Raw genomic sequence first — 18,960 nt, 5'->3', positions numbered from 1 at the left:
ATGAGGACTGTCTCCTTTGGAAGCCCAACTGAAACCCTCAGGCAGGCACTATGTGGTCCATTGCTGCTCCCATGTAGGTCCTGAGGTGTGCAGAGGAATGGATGGTGAGGCCCCCTCCTCCAGAGGGATGGACTTGGGGGCAGAATGCCCAGCGTCCTGCTTTGTGCTGCATCATGAAAGAGAGACGGGCTATGAAGGGCAGCAATAAAAATACACAAACAGCGAAACTATGGAAGATAAAAGATGTGATGGAGTTTTGCTCACTTTCTCAGTTCTTCTACTACTTCTAGTTCTTATGCTATGTTGGATGATGTCTACATGCAAGATTCTAACTGAAGTGAGAGAACACAGCACAAGGATCTTCCACCATCATGTCATATTTCTAAATGCTGGTCATCTAGCATGTGGTCCAAAAGCCAGTAGCAGCTGGTTCTAGTGTGCCAGGTGGGGAGGGGGGCACCCAAGGGGGCAGCTGGGGTGGCTCCTGCCTCTCTCTTCCTGCCCCATAAGGAAGGTGCAGAGCCAGCGTGCTGCATGCAAGCTGGCCTGCAGGCTGGCCATCTGGTTAACTGTGCAGCTCTACCTGATGAATAGCCAGCCTGCAGACAGCACAACGCTCAGGCGGGGCAGGAAGAGGGAGAGAGAGGAGGTCCCCCAGCTGCCTCCCTGAGCAGCCCCACCCCTCGCTCGTTAGGACCAGCCACTAGTGCCAAAAGGCCGTTTCCTGATGGCCTGGCTCTACATTTTCTTCGCCTTTGGTTGTGCAACCGTCTTATCTGGAGTCGTCCTTGGAGTATCAGCCTCTTGCTGCCCGGCTCTGCAGCTTCACTTCCGCTTCGTAAGCTCCCCAAAGCCACTTTTCCCCACTCAGAGCCTCAGCCTTATCGCCACATGAACTCTGGCACATGGGAGGCCTGTGCGGGGTCTCCGTCTGCTCTCCAGAATGATGCCTTCCCAGCCTTGGCTGAAGCAGCTTGCTCCATTGCTAGTCGATCTGAGAATGTGGAAGATCTGACCTTCTGGCTTCACCCAATCGACCTTCCTTCTTTCCGCCAGTGCAACAGGTGTGCTTAACCCTAGTAAGGTGTTTACAGGACAGGCGCAGAGCCTCTAAGACTCTGAGAGGCCTTGGAGTGCGGGGGGCGAATGTTCATCTGATCCTCCCCCCCCCCTTCTTCTTTCTGGCCAGCATACTGTGCAACATTACACCTTCAGTGGAACGGAATGTTTGTGCAGTTGTGCAGAAGTGCCGTGTCTCAGTGCAAGATACATCCAGGTGCCTTTTGGAGCAAGAGGCCCTCCCTGTATTGCTGGCAACTTTTTAAAAAGTGTGTTACTCCTGTGGCAAAGTCTATGGGAGACTTTCCCTGATGGTCGTCTGCATTAAAATCTCTGTTCACCACTAGCGAACTGGCATCCTTCACTGTGGAACCCCAACCTCAGCAAAACTCTGAAATATGTACTTCAGGGGTTCTCAACCTTCGGTCCCCAGGTGTTATGTACTACAATTCCCATCATCCTCAGCCACAATGACCTTTGGCCTTTGTAGTCCAACATCATCTTGGGACCCAAGGTTGAAGACACATGAGATGCCTTCAAGAATCCACTCCATACAATCTCTCTCTCAGCATCATCTCGGTATGAGAAATAAGGGAGTCTTCATTTCTTTTAGCCATTTTGCAATACGTTCCAGCTGAGGGCAGCCAAAATCAAGCAAACTCCTTACGACCTTCAGCAGTATTTCCTAAAATAAAGGGCGCCGCCTAATTTGGGTGTGTGCAAAACTGAACAGGGGAAACATCTAGCTCCATTTAGGTCTGGGGGTTCTGCTCAGACTTTTAAAAAAAAAACTGGCAAAGTCAGACTGAGCTGACATTTCTTTGGGGGCACAAAGTGAAAGACACTGGACTCTATTTTAACGGTTAATCATTAACGGGCTGCTAGTCCTCACTGTGTATTGATTATCAGAAGGGTCTTTCTTGCCTTTTGCTGCCTTCGCCAGCTGGGACTGCCCTCTGTTTTGTGTGTGGAAAGGCCAAAGATGAGGAGATTCCCAACCCTCTTGCTTCTGCTGCTTCTCTGTGTTGTTGCTCATGGGAGCCCGAATGGAAAGAAGAAGAAAGGTGAGCAGTCACTCTGAGTTGTATCTTGCCTTTGGGGGATGAGGCAGCGGTGTGGTGCTCTGGTGGTTGGCTGGCAGCCGTTTCTGAAGAACCCAACAGGCTTTGAAAACACAGGCAGATGGTCCTCTCAGTCATGGATTCAGCCCACAACCATGGCCATCACCTCTGGAGCCAAATTGTGGCAGGGAGTGGAAATTTAAAAGGCTGAGAGAGCAGCCCTCGGGCACGCTGACTTCTTGGGCAGCACTTTTGCCGATGGTTAAATTGCACGTCCCTGAAAACGAATTTTGGACTCAAAGGAGTTTGTGATCTGCTGTGAGAAAGAGAGATATTTAAGGAACCCGGGACAGCTTTCTACTAACAAAGGTCTCTTTGGTATTTAAGTAAGTCACATCTAAGGTCTCGTATTCTCTCTTTTGAGTTGCCTGAGGTAATGCTGCACATTGCCTCCGGGGTGGAGAAGAATGCCCTTTGAACCAAAGACACTTTCAAAATATTGTGGTGTGCAAACCGCTCATAAAAGAGGGAGGCTGCAGGCTGGACTGATTGCATCAGATCTAGAAAATAAAATAAAACTTTCATTGATCTGTCTCAGGAGGCTGTTTTTCCAAGCATGCAGCATTGAATGCCTTTCAGCACAAAAGCTTCTGAGGCGGCTTACCAAAAAACAACAACCAAAAAAAGTAAAACCCTTAGATTTATTTTAAATTTTTTGGCAATAAAAAAGCCATAAAAGCAGAACATCTGGGATACAAAGAATGAAGCAGAAACACCAGTAAAAACAAATGCATTAAGAAAATCTAGTCTAGCCATGGCAGCAAAATTCTGTCTAGTTCAAAGCTTGGGGAAAGACGATTCTTTCCCCCTGGAACCCTGACGTAAACAGAATAGGTGCTCCCAGGTGGGAGTCCCAGGAGAGAGCCTGCCACAGCCAGATGGTGGGATCTCTCTCTCTCTCTCTCTCTCTCTCTCTCTCTCTCTCTCTCTCTCTCTCTGCCTCACCTGCAAAGAGTTTCCAATTCTTTAATGTCAGCAGCAATGGCTGGCTAACGGGGTGGGGGGGCACCCAGTGAGGAGCAGGTGCCGCTGGTTCCCAGGAATCCAGTTATGCCTATTTCTCCCATCCCGCTCTATCCCTGCATTAATGAGAGCTGCGCTGCCTGCAGGCTGGCCATTCATCAGGAAGAGCTGCCTGGGTTTAGCCTCAGCCAGTGCTCCTCACCCCCCAGTTTGTTAGGACAAGCCGCTGTTGGTTGTTAGTAGGATGATGTTTATATCCTGCGTTTTAAAAAAGTTCTCAAAGCAAAGAAGATGAAAAGATGGTTCCCTGTCCCAAAGGGGTTCACAATCTAAAGAGAAAGCTAAGCACCTAGCCCTCATGAACCACCTCTTCCTCAGGCATGCCTTCTCCCTTCCACACACTGTTCTGTCTAAGGCGTACACACGTGTGTGTGCTCAAAGTTTTCTGATGTCCACTCAAGTTAATTTTAGATCCCGCTCAGGTTGAATCAGGAAGGCCCCACTCCGAATGCAGGTGTGCACACACTGCCTTCATACTCCAGCCCAGAACAAAACTCATTCTGCACACAGATTAAAAAAAATTAGAGGGACCACTGTTTTCCACAGCAAAAGTTTTGATGATATTTTCTATCATTGCATTAAGCCCAGAGAGTACCTGTTCATAACGGCCAATGGCTGCAACGTAAGCAGCACAACATTATTGTTGTTGTTGTTATTGTTATTAATAATAACAATATGTATACCCCACCCCTCCAGTACTCTCTTGCTTGGGACAGCTCCCAACATCAACACCACATATACAATGTAAAATAAAACAATAAAGTTAAACAAGTTAAAAGACCAAACTAAAACCACATTTTAAAAGTTTCAAATTAAAAGTTATTAACAGAAACAACAGAGCACCTACCCCATATAAGCAGCAGATTAAAAAGATGCAGTTTTGTTTTTTAAGAACACTGAGGGAGGGCATAGTGTGAAGCCCACACCCCGGAAGAAAGGAAGCACGACATGAACTGGCCCGAGCTGAGAGCCATTTGCATGGCCCTACTAGCCTTCACACCTCTAGTCCGGGGAAAGGACATCTTAATACGTACAGACACTGTGATGGCCAAAGCACATGTCAACAGAGCGGGGAACCAGGTCCTGTTCGCTACACCAGGAGGTGACTCTCTTACTCTCTTAGTGGGCGGAGAACCATCTGGCATCGATGGCATCCCTCCTTGCCGGATTCCCTTTTACAAGTATAGCTGTTCAGCCCCTCAAGCCAGGGTGGCAAATATTTGGTTGCCTATGGGCTGCAAAAAGCGTAATCCACCTCGGGCGCTTTCCAGATGAGAGCCTGCAACAGGGTCACGTCGGATCTCGGAAGTGTGCTTCCACACTTCCTGCATTGTGCCACTGCAGTCCCTACGCAGACAGCAGGGTGTCGAAAGCATTTGCTGCTGTTGAGCAGCTAGTCTGGAAAGCGCCCAGGCAGCTTCTTGAAAGCCAGTTGCAAAATGCCACATTCCTCTTACTAGCCAGCTTCGTTCGGGCTGCACCTTCCCCTCCCTTGCTAGCAATACACCCAGGCAGCAGGACGCTTGCGGGATCGCTCAGCCCCCGCAGGTCAGTGGGCCTCCTGCTGCTGCTGCAAGGTCCGGCTGCATGAATGAGCCCCCATCAGTCACCATGACGCAAGCAGCCAGAGATGGCACGCCTCTCTCATCCCCCAGCACACGCCAAGAGCATTTAATGAGGAGGACGTTGGATGCAAACCTTCAAGCCAGCTTTTCTCTCCAACAGGCATTGCTCTGCTCAACGGTGTTTGCTTAGCAACGGGCCGGGCCGCCTTCTGTCAGGTTCTGCACTCACTTTCGCAATGGTTAATTGGAATGAAGTCGCTCGACACAATTATTAAAAATGCAATGTTTGTTTTCGGAGCGGGGAGGGGGGATGCAAAGAAAAACAACAGAAGGGAGAGTTTGGGGCCTGGAAGAGTATTTTAGTTTGATTCAAGATCTTCAGTTGATGGTTCACACGGAGCTTGACCTTCGCTCAGGTAAAAGCACCAAACTTTCAGAAGATAAATCTGAGTCAGGCTAGACTTCTTGTTGTAGTCACAGGGTAGTGAGGAGGTTTGACTGGCAAGCTACTCCCAGAACTCCCAAGAAATGATGAGACATTTCTTACTTGTTCTGCAAGGCTTCATTTCAGAACCCAACACAATCCGGAGCAGTCAGTAGCAAAACAGGGATATTCAGCCAGCCGAATGTGCCCAGACTTTAGTGAAGTCTGAGGAGCCTGAACAATCCAATACACTTATTTTTATATCCTCAATGACCCTAGTTGTTTACTGCTTACTGGTTGGATTTCCCCTGCTTACGCATTTCACTTTTCTCCCCAGTTTTGTTATGCATATTACGTCAATGAGCAGGATGTCTGTGTTTATCTCTTTTTCTGCCTCCATGTTGAAATCTGACTATTGACCACTACCTGTTTACCACTTATCACCACTTAACAGCAGCAAAACATTTCCGGGCAGAAGCAGAAAAACATTGGCCTACCACCTCCTAGTCACTAATCAAGCTACAACTCTACATATCAATAGCAATCGCCAATATGCTCTAATAATCAGAAATCACGCAACTAAACCTCCAGCAGGCCTGCATGGCAACCTTTGAGGAACTCATTTCAGGGTGGAACAAAGACTGGGCTGAAGCATGTACAGGGGGAATCCCCACCACCACAACACACACACACACACACACACACAAACAACTGTTGTACATAGTAATGTGGAGAGAGAGAGGGAGAAAGAGGAATCAGAGGAGCTCCTGGAAGGAGGGGCAGCCAGACCTCCTCTGCAAATGCTACCCGGCTCATTAGAACAAGTCGCTTCTGAGCGCTTTCCACACTAGACCCTACAACGGGGTCAGGACGTATCTTGGAGGTCTGCTTCTTTCTACACTACCTGCATCATGACACTGCAGTCCCTATGCGGACAGCAGGGTACAGTTCACATTTCCTATGCCTTGTTTCAAATTTAATCACTGCAATATAGAGCTAGGACGTCGTAAATCCGGAGTGAAAAAGTTTCTTTTTCCCGGGTTGTTAGTTGCCGTGAGACTGCCTCCCCTGATGTTTATGTTTTGAATGCTACTTGCCCGAACAGAAGCATTTTGCTGCTGATGAGCAGCTAGTCTGGAAAGCACCCTGGTGTGTATGGTAGATATTCTGTGTGCGGCAGCTGTGAAAAAGGCACGCTTCCTGCTTGGGATCAGTAGGAAAGGGATCAAAACGAAAACGGCCAAGATGATGATGATCATGTCCTTGTACGAATCAAGCATGTTTGGAATACTGTGTGCAGTTCTGGTCAGTGCATCTCAGAAAGGATCTTGCAGACAGAGGAAAGGCTTCCTCCTCTTCCCACAACACCCAAACCAGGAATCACCGGAGGAGGTTTTCAAACAGAGGCTGGAAGGGGCAGCTGTCAGGGATACGGGGTCAGTTACCAGCACTAAGCTGAGAGTTGGACTAGGAGAACTCCAAGCTCCCTCGTTCTTTGGTTCCAACTTATTCTTCACACAGCCCATAATCACTCCCTTGATTTCTCTGCCATGGGATGTGGTGCTGGCCACCAGCTTGGATGGCTTTAAGTGAGGCTTAGACAGATCCATGGAGGACAGGGCTATCCGTGGTTACTGGTCTTGATGGCTATAGGCCACCTCCAGTCTCAGAGGCAAGGTGCCTCCAAACACCAGGTACAGGGGAGCAACAACAGGAGAGGGGGCATACCCTTGCCTCTTGCCTGTGGGGTCCCAGAGGCATCAGGTGGGCCATGGTGGGAAACAAGGTCAGGTGCTGGACTAGATGGGCTTCCTTGGGCCTTATCTAGCAGGGCTCTTCTGATGTTAATCCGTAATTTGAATTCATTATTGGCCTTCAGGGGAGCCCTCAAAACCTGTCTGTTTGGCCTGGCCTTCCAGGGTTTTTAATTTGTTGTAAATGTTTTTAATTTGCTGTAACCTGGTTTTCCAGGGTTTTTAAACTGTTTTGAAAGTTTTAACTCTTAATTGTTTTATAATCTGTTTTTAATTGCTAATTGATTTTAATTGTTCTGCTTTGATGTAAACCACCCTGAGCCATTTTTTGAAGGGCGGTATGGAAATCGAATGAATGAATGAATGAATATCACATCACCCTCAAGAGGAGGAGGTCCCCTATCTTTGTCTGCAGCATTTCTGAGGGGGCCGAGTGAGTCCTCTCTTGCTTCCAGAATGACACTCCAGAACCGGAATTCATCTTCCACAATACAGAGAAGAGAGACCAGGTCCATCTGGAGTCTTGCTCTTGGGCAGCTTCTGTTCATTTCAGAGGGGCTTGTGCAGGAGAACCTCCTGCTGGGAACACCCCATACGCCGGATCCGCTTATCTGCTGCTCTGTTGCCCTTAGGGCCACATCAGGCGTGGCTCTAAGCACATCATCATTCAGCCCCATCATGTATATGGGTTTTTGTTTTGGGGCCTGATCTGGATTGGGACCAGTGTTCCGTGCAACAGATGTTGCTTCCCAGATGTTGTTGACTACAACTCCCATAATCCCCAGTGGCAACGGCACTCTCCCTCTCCAGACTGCATCCAGAAAAGAAGCCACCTCGGCTCCCCTCCAGGGCATCTCCTTGCATTTATTTCAACGTGGCTGGCTCAGGGGACATGTTGGGTGCAAATATTTTGCATCAGTTGTAGATTTCTTTTAATGTTAATGTATTCATTTCTTAAAAGGGGTTTTGTGCGTGTGTGCGTGTTGGGGTGTGTGTGTGGGCAGAGTACTTTTCCAAACATCATCTGCCCAGGGCAATTTACCATGTACCACCAATAAAAACACACCCAGCCAACAAATGGAAAACGCTGCTCAAATTTAGGGGATGTGCAGTGGTGCTAGGGAATGTCTACGGGGGAGGGGTTGTCCTCCCCCTCCCCCCGCTGCTGCCCACCACCCCGCTTTGGGCTTCCCCGATGCCCCTGGCTGGCCGCTGCGTAAGGCAGGATGTGGGGCTGGATGGGCCTCCTTGGGCCTGATCCAGCAGGGCTGTTATGTTCTTATGTCAAGGGGAACTACAAGAGGCTGGTTTCAGTTCTTGCCTGTGGCCACACGGGAGTGTTTCACACCCGGCTTTTAGCTCACATCTCCTCCAGAACGGAGAAAGTGTGTTCATATATCTGCCAAATTTACTCCGAAGTCCCTGCAAGCTCTCGGGGAGCACTTCACGCATGTAGCCCGATTTATATGCAGGGTAAAAAAAAAATTTAAAAATCCACTTTTTGCATCAGTTTTTTTTAGCAACTTCAAACTTGAAGTAAAGCCTTGCCGAAATCTGGCAGGAAAGCTTGCTCTCTGGGAAGGCTCCAACTCCCCACAAGGCAGGCTTCTGCTGGATTTGCTCCAAAGAGCCAGGAACTGGCTTAAGAAGGCTAAGAAGGCGGCCTTTCCGAGGGGGGCTGTCCCTTGTTCCTCAGCCTTTCTGACAGAGCAGGAGCCCGTCCTTGGCAGCAGGCAAGCTGCTCCCCCAGCCCTTTCTGAGCAGCATAGTCAGGATTTCCTGGCATTCACTGGCCGGAGGAACAGAAGGGCCCAGCTCTCCACGAGGCCTGCCAAGGCCGGCTGAGCAAGTCCAGCCTCTTGGCAAGGGCTGCAGAGAGATTATTTTCTGCTGGTGCAAGATGAAAAGAGGTAGGCTGAGCAAATGAGCCAATCCCCCCCCCCTGCAGCCAGAGGAGATCCCTCGCCCTCCCCAGTCACATGCAATGACCCAGCAGCTGCAATGGGACATTGCTCAGTGCAGGGCAATGCTGAGGGCCAGAGGGAGCAGCAGACACATGGGGGAGGGAGGGAGGGGCATGCATGAGGTGGGGTGGGGTGGGGGGGAGGCCATCATCTCACTCAGAGCGGCCTGTGCTGGCAGCTATGGAATGTGCCTTTGCTCTCTCCCCCGTGCCAAAAGGGTTGGTCCTCTGCTCTGCCAGAGAATAGCCCAGAGGCAGCTGGGAACCACCAGGTCCCCCGTTCAAATCCCGCCCTGCTGTGAGCTCAAAGCAGTGGCTCTCTCTCAACCTCATCTCCCACTCATCTGCAAAGTGGGAAATATGTAGGCTGGACATTCATCAGGTAGAGCTGCACGGTTACCCATGCAAGAATCCTTGACCATGGCCAGCCGGCAGGCAGCACAGCTCTCGTTCATGCCAGGGCGGAAGGGGAAAGAACGACCGACCGGGAGCCAGAAACAGCTGCTCCTCGTTTGCCCCCAACCCCCCAGCTGCCGGCTCATCAGGAGGAGCTACTCTTGTTATCCAACAGGTTAGCTTTTTAACCCTGAAGTGGGGCACCTGCCTGGATTCCTGGGGTGAGCCACACAAAGTGCCTGATTGTGTCACTCGGCCATTCCAGCCGGGCCAAAGCCATTGTGCACCAGCAGCTGCTCACCCCCGTCTTCTGCTAGCCTTGCATCCCATTGAAATGCCCACGACTGGAAATGTGGCCAGCCAAATTCAGCCGACGGGTGTTTCACCGAGAGGAGACCCAACTGAGCACGAAGAAGCCGCCGCCGCCGAGGGCTGAGATGCCGGAGGAAGGAGGGGCTGCATTTCTGTGTTGGGAATGTGGCCGTAGCTTAGTGGGAAAAGCCCCACTCGGCCTGCACGAGGTCTCAGGTTCTTCAATCCCTGGCAGTGTCTCCAGGTGGGGCTCGAAAAGACCCCTTGGAAACCCCCGCGAGCAGCTGCCATTCAGAGGAGAGGACCCTGAGCAAGATGCAAGAGCTGTCTGGCTTCATATACCGCAACTCTGGATGGATCCACCCTCCCTGGGGCACTCCTCTCACGGGACAGGCCAAATGGAGGAGATTTCCTGTAGACCCAGAGCCCAGCCATTGTCATTTCTGTACTTTGAATAATGCTTCAGCAGACACAATCAACTATCCAAAGCACATCACAGTTAATTGAACAACATCAAAGTGCAATGCAATGCAATGCAAGTCCTTTCTTAAGCCGCAGTAGAAGGAGCTAGCTCTTTACTTCACTGGAGGACTGATAAAAACTGAAAACAAACAGTCATGCTAAAGAGCAGTCTGATAATGTAACCTTGGACCACAGCCCAAGCTGGTATCCTGATTAATGTAATTTGTTTGAAGATGTACTCAGCCTCGTGTGATTAAAACCAAAGAGCTTTTGAATATGAACTTCTACCCACAGCCTGGGGGGCTCAGGTTATATGCAGATGATGACTTGGTTTGCTTCCATAACATCTTTGTAGCAGAGGGTTCTGCTGAGATTTGAAGAGTGGAAGGTCTCCAAACCCAGACAGTGGTGAAGCCATCACATCCTCCTGCTCTTGTGCAAGCAAGATGGGCTGCCGAATTAAATTATCGCGGCTGAATTTGCCATTCGGTACTTTCCTGCCTGGCCTTCAACCTCCACATTCAATTATTCCAAACTCTGCAAATAAGAAATACCAGCTAGAGTGTCTGAAATATTCACCCTAGTTAATTATGAATCGAGGGAGTTAATTTCTCCCCTGCTCTTCAGACTCTAAATTCAATTATTCCAGAACTTGCAAAGGAGAAACACTAACTGAACATGGGTGAAGTAGACACCCTGGTTAATTGTGAATCGCGGGATTTCATGGCAACCACTTAGCAGTAAAGAAGAGCTGGCCCCTTCCTGAATTAAGGCCTCCCAAAGCATCTCCCTCTTGCCTTCCACTTCTGCAGTGCTCTCGGGGGTAAGAGGGCCCCCAATCTGGGGCACCATTACAGCCTGCTGCCAAGTGGGAGGTGGGCCTGATGGTGGCGCATGGCTTGGACAGGCACCGGGCCCCATGTGCCAAGCACCTCTCCTGTGGAAGTCCCCACGCAGAGCACAGGAGCGATGCATCATTGCTTCATCATTACATCACATGAGCACAGGTCCTCTACACCGCAACCCGTTTCCGGTCTTTACACATCTGAGGTGCGTTACTCTTTGGCTGCTTCCACAGTTGAGCTCTAGAGTGCTGCTAATGTACGACGCGTCGTTCCGCAATCAGTCAGAAGTGGGATGTAAACGGAGACTCCACAACACTTCATACACTGCTCTGTTAGTCGTTAGGATGGTCCAAAGAGAGTGCCGTAGTGGCTCTTTTTAAAGCATTGTGAGATCTTTTTGCATTGTCAGAAATGATAAGAGTCCTGTTGGAGAAGGCTCCCTCTGTGTTTAGACAGGGAGGGGCCCCATAAGGGCGTGCTTAGAGGAAAGGGTGAGTCAGCTAGGAGGAGCCAATGAGGAAAGGGTGTGGTTAGTGGAAGAGGGGGCGGTGCCAAAGACAGCCAATCGTGAGCTGGAGCTGGCCCTGTTGAAAGGTCTCTCTCTCTCTCCTGTTGTAATTCTTGCAACAGCCCTGTAAGGCAGGTGGGTGTTGGCATCCCCGCATAGCAGAGAGGGAGGGCTGTGTCCCATGGACACAGGCATGTGTGTGGAAGGGAGCAGTGGCAGGGTTCATAAGAGCCAGGGATTCTTGGTGCCTTCAGCAATGTGTGTTCCCTGCAGGGGGGTAGCTGAAACTGAGCAGATGATGGGTTCAAAGAACCCCGAGCTCCTGAGGGCCCCCACTCCACCCCTCCCTATCTTCTTCATGATCTCTCTCACTCCCAGGGGCTGCTGGAGAGAGAGGTCGGTGAACAAGGGCGCCCTCTCCCCTAGCTGCGCCCCTGGTTCCCCGAGAATCGTGGCGGATACTAAGCACTGAGTTTTATAGTGACAATCCCTTAAATAACGACAAAGAGAGATATTTGTCAGACACAGAGATATGTTTGTAGAGAACAGTTCAATTTGCTACCGTGTCCAGAAATGTGCTTTGCATCTATGCTCGTTCCTGGTAAATCACGGCCCCTGTTTTCGCTCTGGGAAACGCTTTGTTAGTGTGAGCTGTCATTCTTCAGGGTTCAGGTCCCCCTGCGGGGTGGCTAGAACTTAAATCTCCTCCAAGTGGGAGGGTGGTGTGTGGCTGCCCCTTGCCTTCAGGGTCCATCCACGCAAGGGCTGCGTGTGTGCATGGCTGCTAAGGTGCCTTGCAGTGCACAGGCCTGCCGTTTTTATCATGACAGCTGCTGAGGCGTATTCGAAATGGTTGAGAATATACTGTAGTGGAATTGTGGTTCTTTGCTGTGTCTTTACCCAGAAGAAAAATGCTCGTGTTGCTTTCAAATTAGCAGAGGAGAGCTTACTGCCAGTCAATATGGTAGGCAGAGCCAAGCCTTCAGCCAGAACATGTAAGGGTTTGCAGGGCGGGAAGCACACAGGCAGCGCTCCTTGTTATGCAGCGAGGGGTGTCCCAAGCGTGTCCCTGTCTCCATCAGAGATCTCTGGATGGGGGGTGAACCCCCTCGGTGTGCTTATAGTTCCTGTTGCAAGCACAGTGTGATCACAAGCAGCTCTGCCTAGCTGTGCGTTTCCACTGCTGCTTCTAATCACAGGCCTTGGCCCACGTTCCCCTTTTACACAACAACCAGTCTGCCATATTTGGTGCCCCAAAGGCGAGGGAGCCCCTAACTGTGCACCTGCCAGAAATGTGCCTTTTCGGAGCACACATTGCTAGCTTTTCGAGGCATGAAGCCGAAGGAAGCCCCTGAGCCCCAAGAGCACATTGCTAAGGAGGAAGGTCAGAGGCACGACATACTCTGCAGCTGGGGCCTGCACCACCGAGTTGTCGTGTATCCCCAGCCCCCAGGAGGAGAGCTCCTCTGAACAGCCCCCTGAACTGCACATGAAAAGAGGGACGAGGAAAAGTTGCTTGCAAAAAAAAAAAAAAAAAAAAGGGTCTCCCAACCGTTTCTCTTTGCTCAGAACACATCATTCAATGTCAGCCAAAATCAGCAACACCATCTTTTGAGTCAAGGAGTCCCAGCATTCAGACTCAATGGCATTTCCACACTGGGGCATTTATTAACCAGAATAATCAGCCACTGGTGCTGCTCTGGAGTTGCTTGATCGCCAGCCATTGGTGTTTGCAATCCTGCTTGCTCAAATACCTCCCAAACAGTACTTTTTAAAAAAAAAGCCTTTGCTTGACTCACCGCTGAAAAGCTATATAAAGGGGGCTTGAAAGTTTGCAAATAAAAAGAAATGTGATCTATAGACGATATCATCACAGCCAAGGTGGTAAAAACAGCTGAACGTGCTATCACTTAAACAGTTATAAAGCCCTTGAGCTGATAGCACTGGAAAAGATGTGGGTTAACCCCCATTCAGATCACACACACATACACACTTAATTAACTTGTATTAATCAGCAAGTGAGAGCTAACAAGGTGACACATATTGCAAGTGCCCAAATAATTCAATTAATATGCAAGAAAACCCATTGGTGGAGTGGCATTCCAAGTCCAGGCCTGAAGGCACAATCACCATGCTGGGGAGCCAAAGCATGAGAACCCCCATCAGTCTCACACCTTGAGAGCTCAACTTCCCATTCATGCTAGATGTCCAGGCATTGGGGGTCGGCATTCCCGGCACTGGCCACTGTACAGAGTTGCTGAATTTCAGCAAGGGGGCTCTCGCATGTGCCTGTAGCAGTGCCAGAACCTGAGGGGTATACTCATGAGTCAAATGGGCCGTAACTCAAAATTTGGCTTTAAAAAAGCCAATCTGGCAAAGGCCGGCCCCAATTGATAATCTTGAGGAGCAACGCCATGACCCCCCAGTCCTTGGCTGCTCTGTGGGCTGAGGGAAGCCCTCCACTTCCTGGGCAAATCTCATCTCAGACTTCGAACACCTCCGCCAACCCCTGCCCCACCTGCAGCAGCCCCAGAGGGGAAGTACAGTGACTAGCCTCAGCCACACAATTGCAAGAATGGCGGAGATAATGTTGGATAATGTTGCCTGACCCCTCCAAAGTGCTATATAGACACTGCTTATTATTAATTATTAACAACCCCAGGGTCAATTAGAGCAAAATGTTCACATCTGTGTTTTTCAACTCATCCATTTGCAGCTTTCCTTGACACTAAAAACATCCAGTGACGCATTCTTTAAAAAGTGGGGTGGGGGGAGCATTATTCTCTGAAATGTTTTAAGATGGTTTTTAGGATGAATCCTTTCAAGATGGAGCTAATCACATTTCAGTTGCCAGCGTTTGGGGAAAATATGCCTACTTTCAAAAAAATGCCACACACACACCCCTTTCACAACGTTCTACATTCTGTGTACTCTGAACAACATATACCTGTGTTGCTCTTGGGACACTTCCTGAAATTAAAGCCTATCTTGCTCCAGACAGGAGTTTGCTGGGTTCCAGGAGTCTGAGGTCAGCAGTGGAAGGGGACCAGATTGGCTCAGGAAACTGGCAGAGGAACAGGACCAAGGCCAGCTCCCTGGGCAGGATCAGTACTTTGGAGAGTTCCTTAGGGCTGTGTGCCGCTAGGAGATGTGAGGCTGTTGTATCAGCAGATGCCTGCCTCCCCCCAGGCAGGCTAGTCCTCAGATGGGTCCTTTGGAGTGAGGAGAAAGGCAAGGGCACCTCCTGTTGTCCAGTGGAGGGGGTGGATCCCATTCTCGTACTGACTCACCCTCCTGAACTGTCCATGCCCTCCTCGACCTGAGGGGCTTCTGCAGCCAGGGCCACATCAAGCCTAAGTTGCCTAGTCTAGGTGATATACTTGTCCTGATGTATCTTCAACTGATTTATCCTCTTCTCCACCTTTATAAGTGCCCTCGAGGCAGAGTACATCAATGAAGCAGCCAAACAGAAATGCAATTAAACAATATTTATGTGAACTAATTGGTGGAGGGGGGGGGAACCTCACACTAAATAGTCCAAGCCGTAAACAGAAGCGCTTTAGCCAAGAAAGATTTGTGTTCCAACAATTAAAGCTGACAAGGCAAAATAGCACTGCAGACCCAAACATCAAACGTTTGTCTTTAGCAGATTATTATTAAAGGCCTTTTTGGCAGATCCCTCCCTACACTCCAGACAAGCCCCTTCTTTTACCATTAATTCCTACCATCCCTGGGACCATCCCTTCAGACTGGCACATCCTGCAAGCAGCCAGCAATTTCCTGCAGGCTTTTGAGGCCGTGGCAGGTCACAGAAACTATTATTAGCTCCAATTATCACGCCCAAAAGCTGTGGAATGTGGTACCCGCAGCAAAGCAGCACTGAAGGCGAGACATCAGAAATTTACTCAGACCTTTGAAAGTACCTTGGAAATGCCGCCCCCACCCTCCCACCCCCACAGCCCCGAGCCCCAGCTCCTGCCCTGCACCTGCAATGTCTGTGGGGAAACTGGGACAGGCTTTCACCAAAAGATTAAGCGGATGCATTTAGCCAAAAGGACTCAGCAGCAAAAATAGAACCGTAAAGGGTGAGACAGATCAGACACAGGTGATTAAGAGCCTGCATTCATCCTTGGTCTAACTTGAGGCAGCCCTTCCATGAGTGGTTTTCCTGGAAAGAGAGCAGATTGGAGGTTTGTTGGTATTTTAGCCCAGCAAAAATTAAGAACCAGAAAATGCACACAAGCCTGGCCATTTCCCTGGGATGCTAAGAGAAATCCGGTGGGGGCCTCCTTCAGCCAAGGGCTTGGACGTCCCTCTGGCAAATGAAGCCAGGGCTACAGGCCTCCCTTTGCCTCATTTAAGCTCCAGGTTTCCAGCCAGACTGACTAGTACAAAAACACACAATGAATCATGGAGTCTAAAGCAAACATGTCCAGTGGAAGCAAAGGAAAGAGGCAAAAGGAACTCAGAAAACTGGGAGCTGAGAACAAGTGGGCTCCCTGCAAATCGCCCAGAGTTAGTTGATTAATTGCATTGATTAATTGCAGTCATTGTTGAGCCCTTTCATAGCAATGTGTTCCCTTCCACAGCCTCCTGCTGTAAATTAAAAGCTTTCATTTATTAATTGCACCAATAAATCAATGAAGGTTGCTGTAGTGCATTAAAGCCTTTGTCTCAGAGCAAGCCCACGTGAGGGGAAAGAAATGCTGAATTATCCCTGCTGAGCTTTCTGGTGAGGCTTCTCCTAAAACCCTTCTGTATTATTGGTAGGTTCAAGGCCGCCCCTTGGTCTACAGAAACTCTCTGGGCTTCGGGTGGAACAACTCAGGGGAAAAAAACTCTTGGACAAATCTTCCACGTGCAAGCCAACACGTGGTGAGAAAACTGATAGCTGCTGAATGTCTGCGGACATGCTTGCACCAGAGAAGTCCCCCTTCACCCCCACCTTTCCTGAGTTAAAAACCAACTCAGAGAGGCTTGTAAAAAGAAAGAAAAAATTTAAAAACAGTTTTATTCAATTACTACAGACTGCTTCTGTCTGAGGCTTCTAGTTTTCTTAGATATACCAAACTCTGGTTGCGAATTCAAGCTTTCTGCCCTCCTATCTTTCAAGGATCCGCAGAGTCATTTTCCTGCAGCCATCCTTCATGGCCGCATATCCTCCTCTCCTCTAAGAAAGACCTGCCCTTCTTGTTCCCAGAATTCTCCACAACCGTTCTTTAGGCCCCACCCACCTGGTGTACTGATAGGCTGTCCTGGAGTTCACTAGTGTGTCAGTCAAGACAAGGGTTCACTCCCTGTTAACTCTTTAGGGGGAGGGGTGGCTGATCACTACACCCCCCTTCTCTTTAAATTGAGACAGGTGGCTGGAAACAGGAGTTGACAGCTCCTGTTTCAAAAGGGTTGGGAACTCAAAGCTTAATTTCCTAATGTAACTATCTATACATACGAAACAGTAATAAACAATGCCATGTCCAAATAACATTTGAATCTCTTGTCCTGTTGCCTCCACCCACCCCAAGAGTCCTTTAGGGTCCAGTGGAGTCTTCAAAGGGTCCCTATGAAAAAGCACCTGTCATGATGTTCTTCTTCTTCTTCTTGTGATGAGCTCCCTGTAGCCAGTGGTTCTCCCCCACCCGACCGCTTTTGGTTAAGGACCACACCCATATGAGGGGCCTGGTCTGGACCCCATAGCATCATCTCTGCCCCAATGCCCCTCTCAGAAGCATCTGTGTTCAGTGACAGTTCTTTTAAAGTCTGGGACTTGGAGGGTGGGGTTTTTAACTGAGGGCTGCTTTTAACACCTATAAAGCCATTTGACACTCCCTCCCCCACATCTCCATGTTGTGTTTATTGGTCCCAACTGGCCTGAGGTCTCCTGGATCAAATACATGCTCCCTGGTGTGTAGGCCATGCCAAGCCTTCTGCTCCGTTGGGCTTCCCACTGCTTGTACTGCAGAAGGGACAGGGTCTCTTTCAGTATGTTTTGGGGCTTGACCCAGAGTTCAAGACATTTTCTCCCTGGGGGGCTTCCTTCCCCTCCCACTGAAGTCTCATCTGTCCTGAAGTCCCTCTGGCATCTCTCCCATGGACTAGCTCAAAGGGAGAGCATCCTAGGCTCGGGTGCGGCACATCTCTGAAGGCATGCAACCGCTGTGGCCAGCTCAAGTCCCAGTCCCGGGAACATTGCTTAATGAACTTCTGGATCGTGGCCCCCAAAGTCCTTTGGGCCTCTCCCACTGATCCACTTGGCCGGACACAGGGGTGAGGTGCCCCAATGCTTCTTCATTACCCCATGTATGAACTTGGCCCCTGCATCAGCCAGGACTTCCTCCGGCCAACCAAGCCTGGCAAAAATGTCCAGCAGAGCCTGACTAGCAGTCTTTGCATCCTTCTGGCTCAGGGCAACCCCTCCGGCCACCACCTAGCGGCACCATCCACTCGAGTCAGTATAGACTGTTTCCCACCGCCAGGAGTCTTGGGCTGGATAGGCCCCAGGAGATCTCTTGCCACCCTCTGAAGTGTGGTGCCCTGGCCAGACAAAGGTGGCACAGGTGTCTGCCCTTTGCCCCGGCTCTCCCCCACCTTCTGGCAAACCTCACATGACTTCACATAGGCCAGTCGAGTCCAGGTTTTCCCTTACTCTGTTCTTGGTTTCCCCCACCCCTGTGTGTCCATTTGGGTGGGCATGTGCCACTTCTAAGATGCACAAGTGGAGTCTCTTAGGCACTCTAAGTTGCCTCTGGGGTTTGCAGCCCTCCTGGTGAGTTTTAGGGATATACTCATGGGACAGCAACCCATTCTGGTCGACGATCGGGGAGCTCAGCGCTATTGCTGAGAAGTGGTGCGTTGGGGCTCACCTCCTCCCACAGTTGCGCCAAACTTGGGTCTGCCTCCTGCTCTTTCCGGAAGTTACTCCTCGGCCTTGCTGCTGATGGCTGCTCTAACCCTAACTCCCATTCCCCTTGCCAGCCTGCCCACCGGACAGGAAGCTTCACCTGGAGCATTTCTGCCTCACTTGGGGCGGCTGGGCCAGCGGCTGGGCCTTGACAAGCAAGGGGCAAGTGGCTGACATTGTAGCGCCAGAGTCCCTCCATGCCGCGACTTGCTGGCCATTGACCCAAACACTCTCTCGCCTCTTGGGTGGAATAACCTCCACATCAAAACCAGGAGGGGGCCCCTTTGGGTTTGCCGCCCGCTTTGGGCTCCTAGTGCTCACTAGGTTCACCTGTGCCTTCGCCTTGGGGCAGCCCCTCTTCCCCACACTTAAAGCATTTGGGGCTGACCTGCTCAGTCCATCTGCCCCCTTGTGGTGCAGGTGTGGAGTTTCAACTTGGGGCCCCTGGGCTCACCTTGGGCAGATGCTGAGGCTCCTCCTGCCTTGGGACAAACTTGGGACGGTCCCCTTGAGACTCTGCAACTTTCTTCCTCAGACTTCTGCGGTTATGCCTGGCAGTTCCCTCTTTCCCCCCTGCTTGGGACATCTTTGTTGCTGTGACCCTTCCCTGCAGCCCTGGCCTGATCTCAG

At 50.2% G+C, this 18,960-nt stretch overlaps 1 protein-coding gene across 1 annotated transcript in view; it reads left to right on the top strand.

Annotated features, from left to right (window-relative positions):
• The first annotated feature begins 1,984 nt into the window (after positions 1-1,984).
• LIPC (lipase C, hepatic type) overlaps positions 1,985-18,960 on the top strand; it is a 34,531-nt gene continuing 17,555 nt past the window's right edge. The window contains exon 1 of the mRNA XM_053273096.1: positions 1,985-2,123. Within this exon, the coding sequence (XP_053129071.1) occupies positions 2,042-2,123 (82 nt within the window). The 5' untranslated portion in view covers positions 1,985-2,041. The remainder of the gene's footprint in view (positions 2,124-18,960) is intronic.

Source organism: Hemicordylus capensis, chromosome 10, assembly GCF_027244095.1.
Source record: "Hemicordylus capensis ecotype Gifberg chromosome 10, rHemCap1.1.pri, whole genome shotgun sequence".
In the NCBI taxonomy this organism is placed as follows: Eukaryota; Metazoa; Chordata; class Lepidosauria; order Squamata; family Cordylidae; genus Hemicordylus; species Hemicordylus capensis.
The sequence above is the reverse complement of the archived record's forward strand: the minus strand, read 5'-3'. Positions and strand labels throughout refer to the sequence as shown.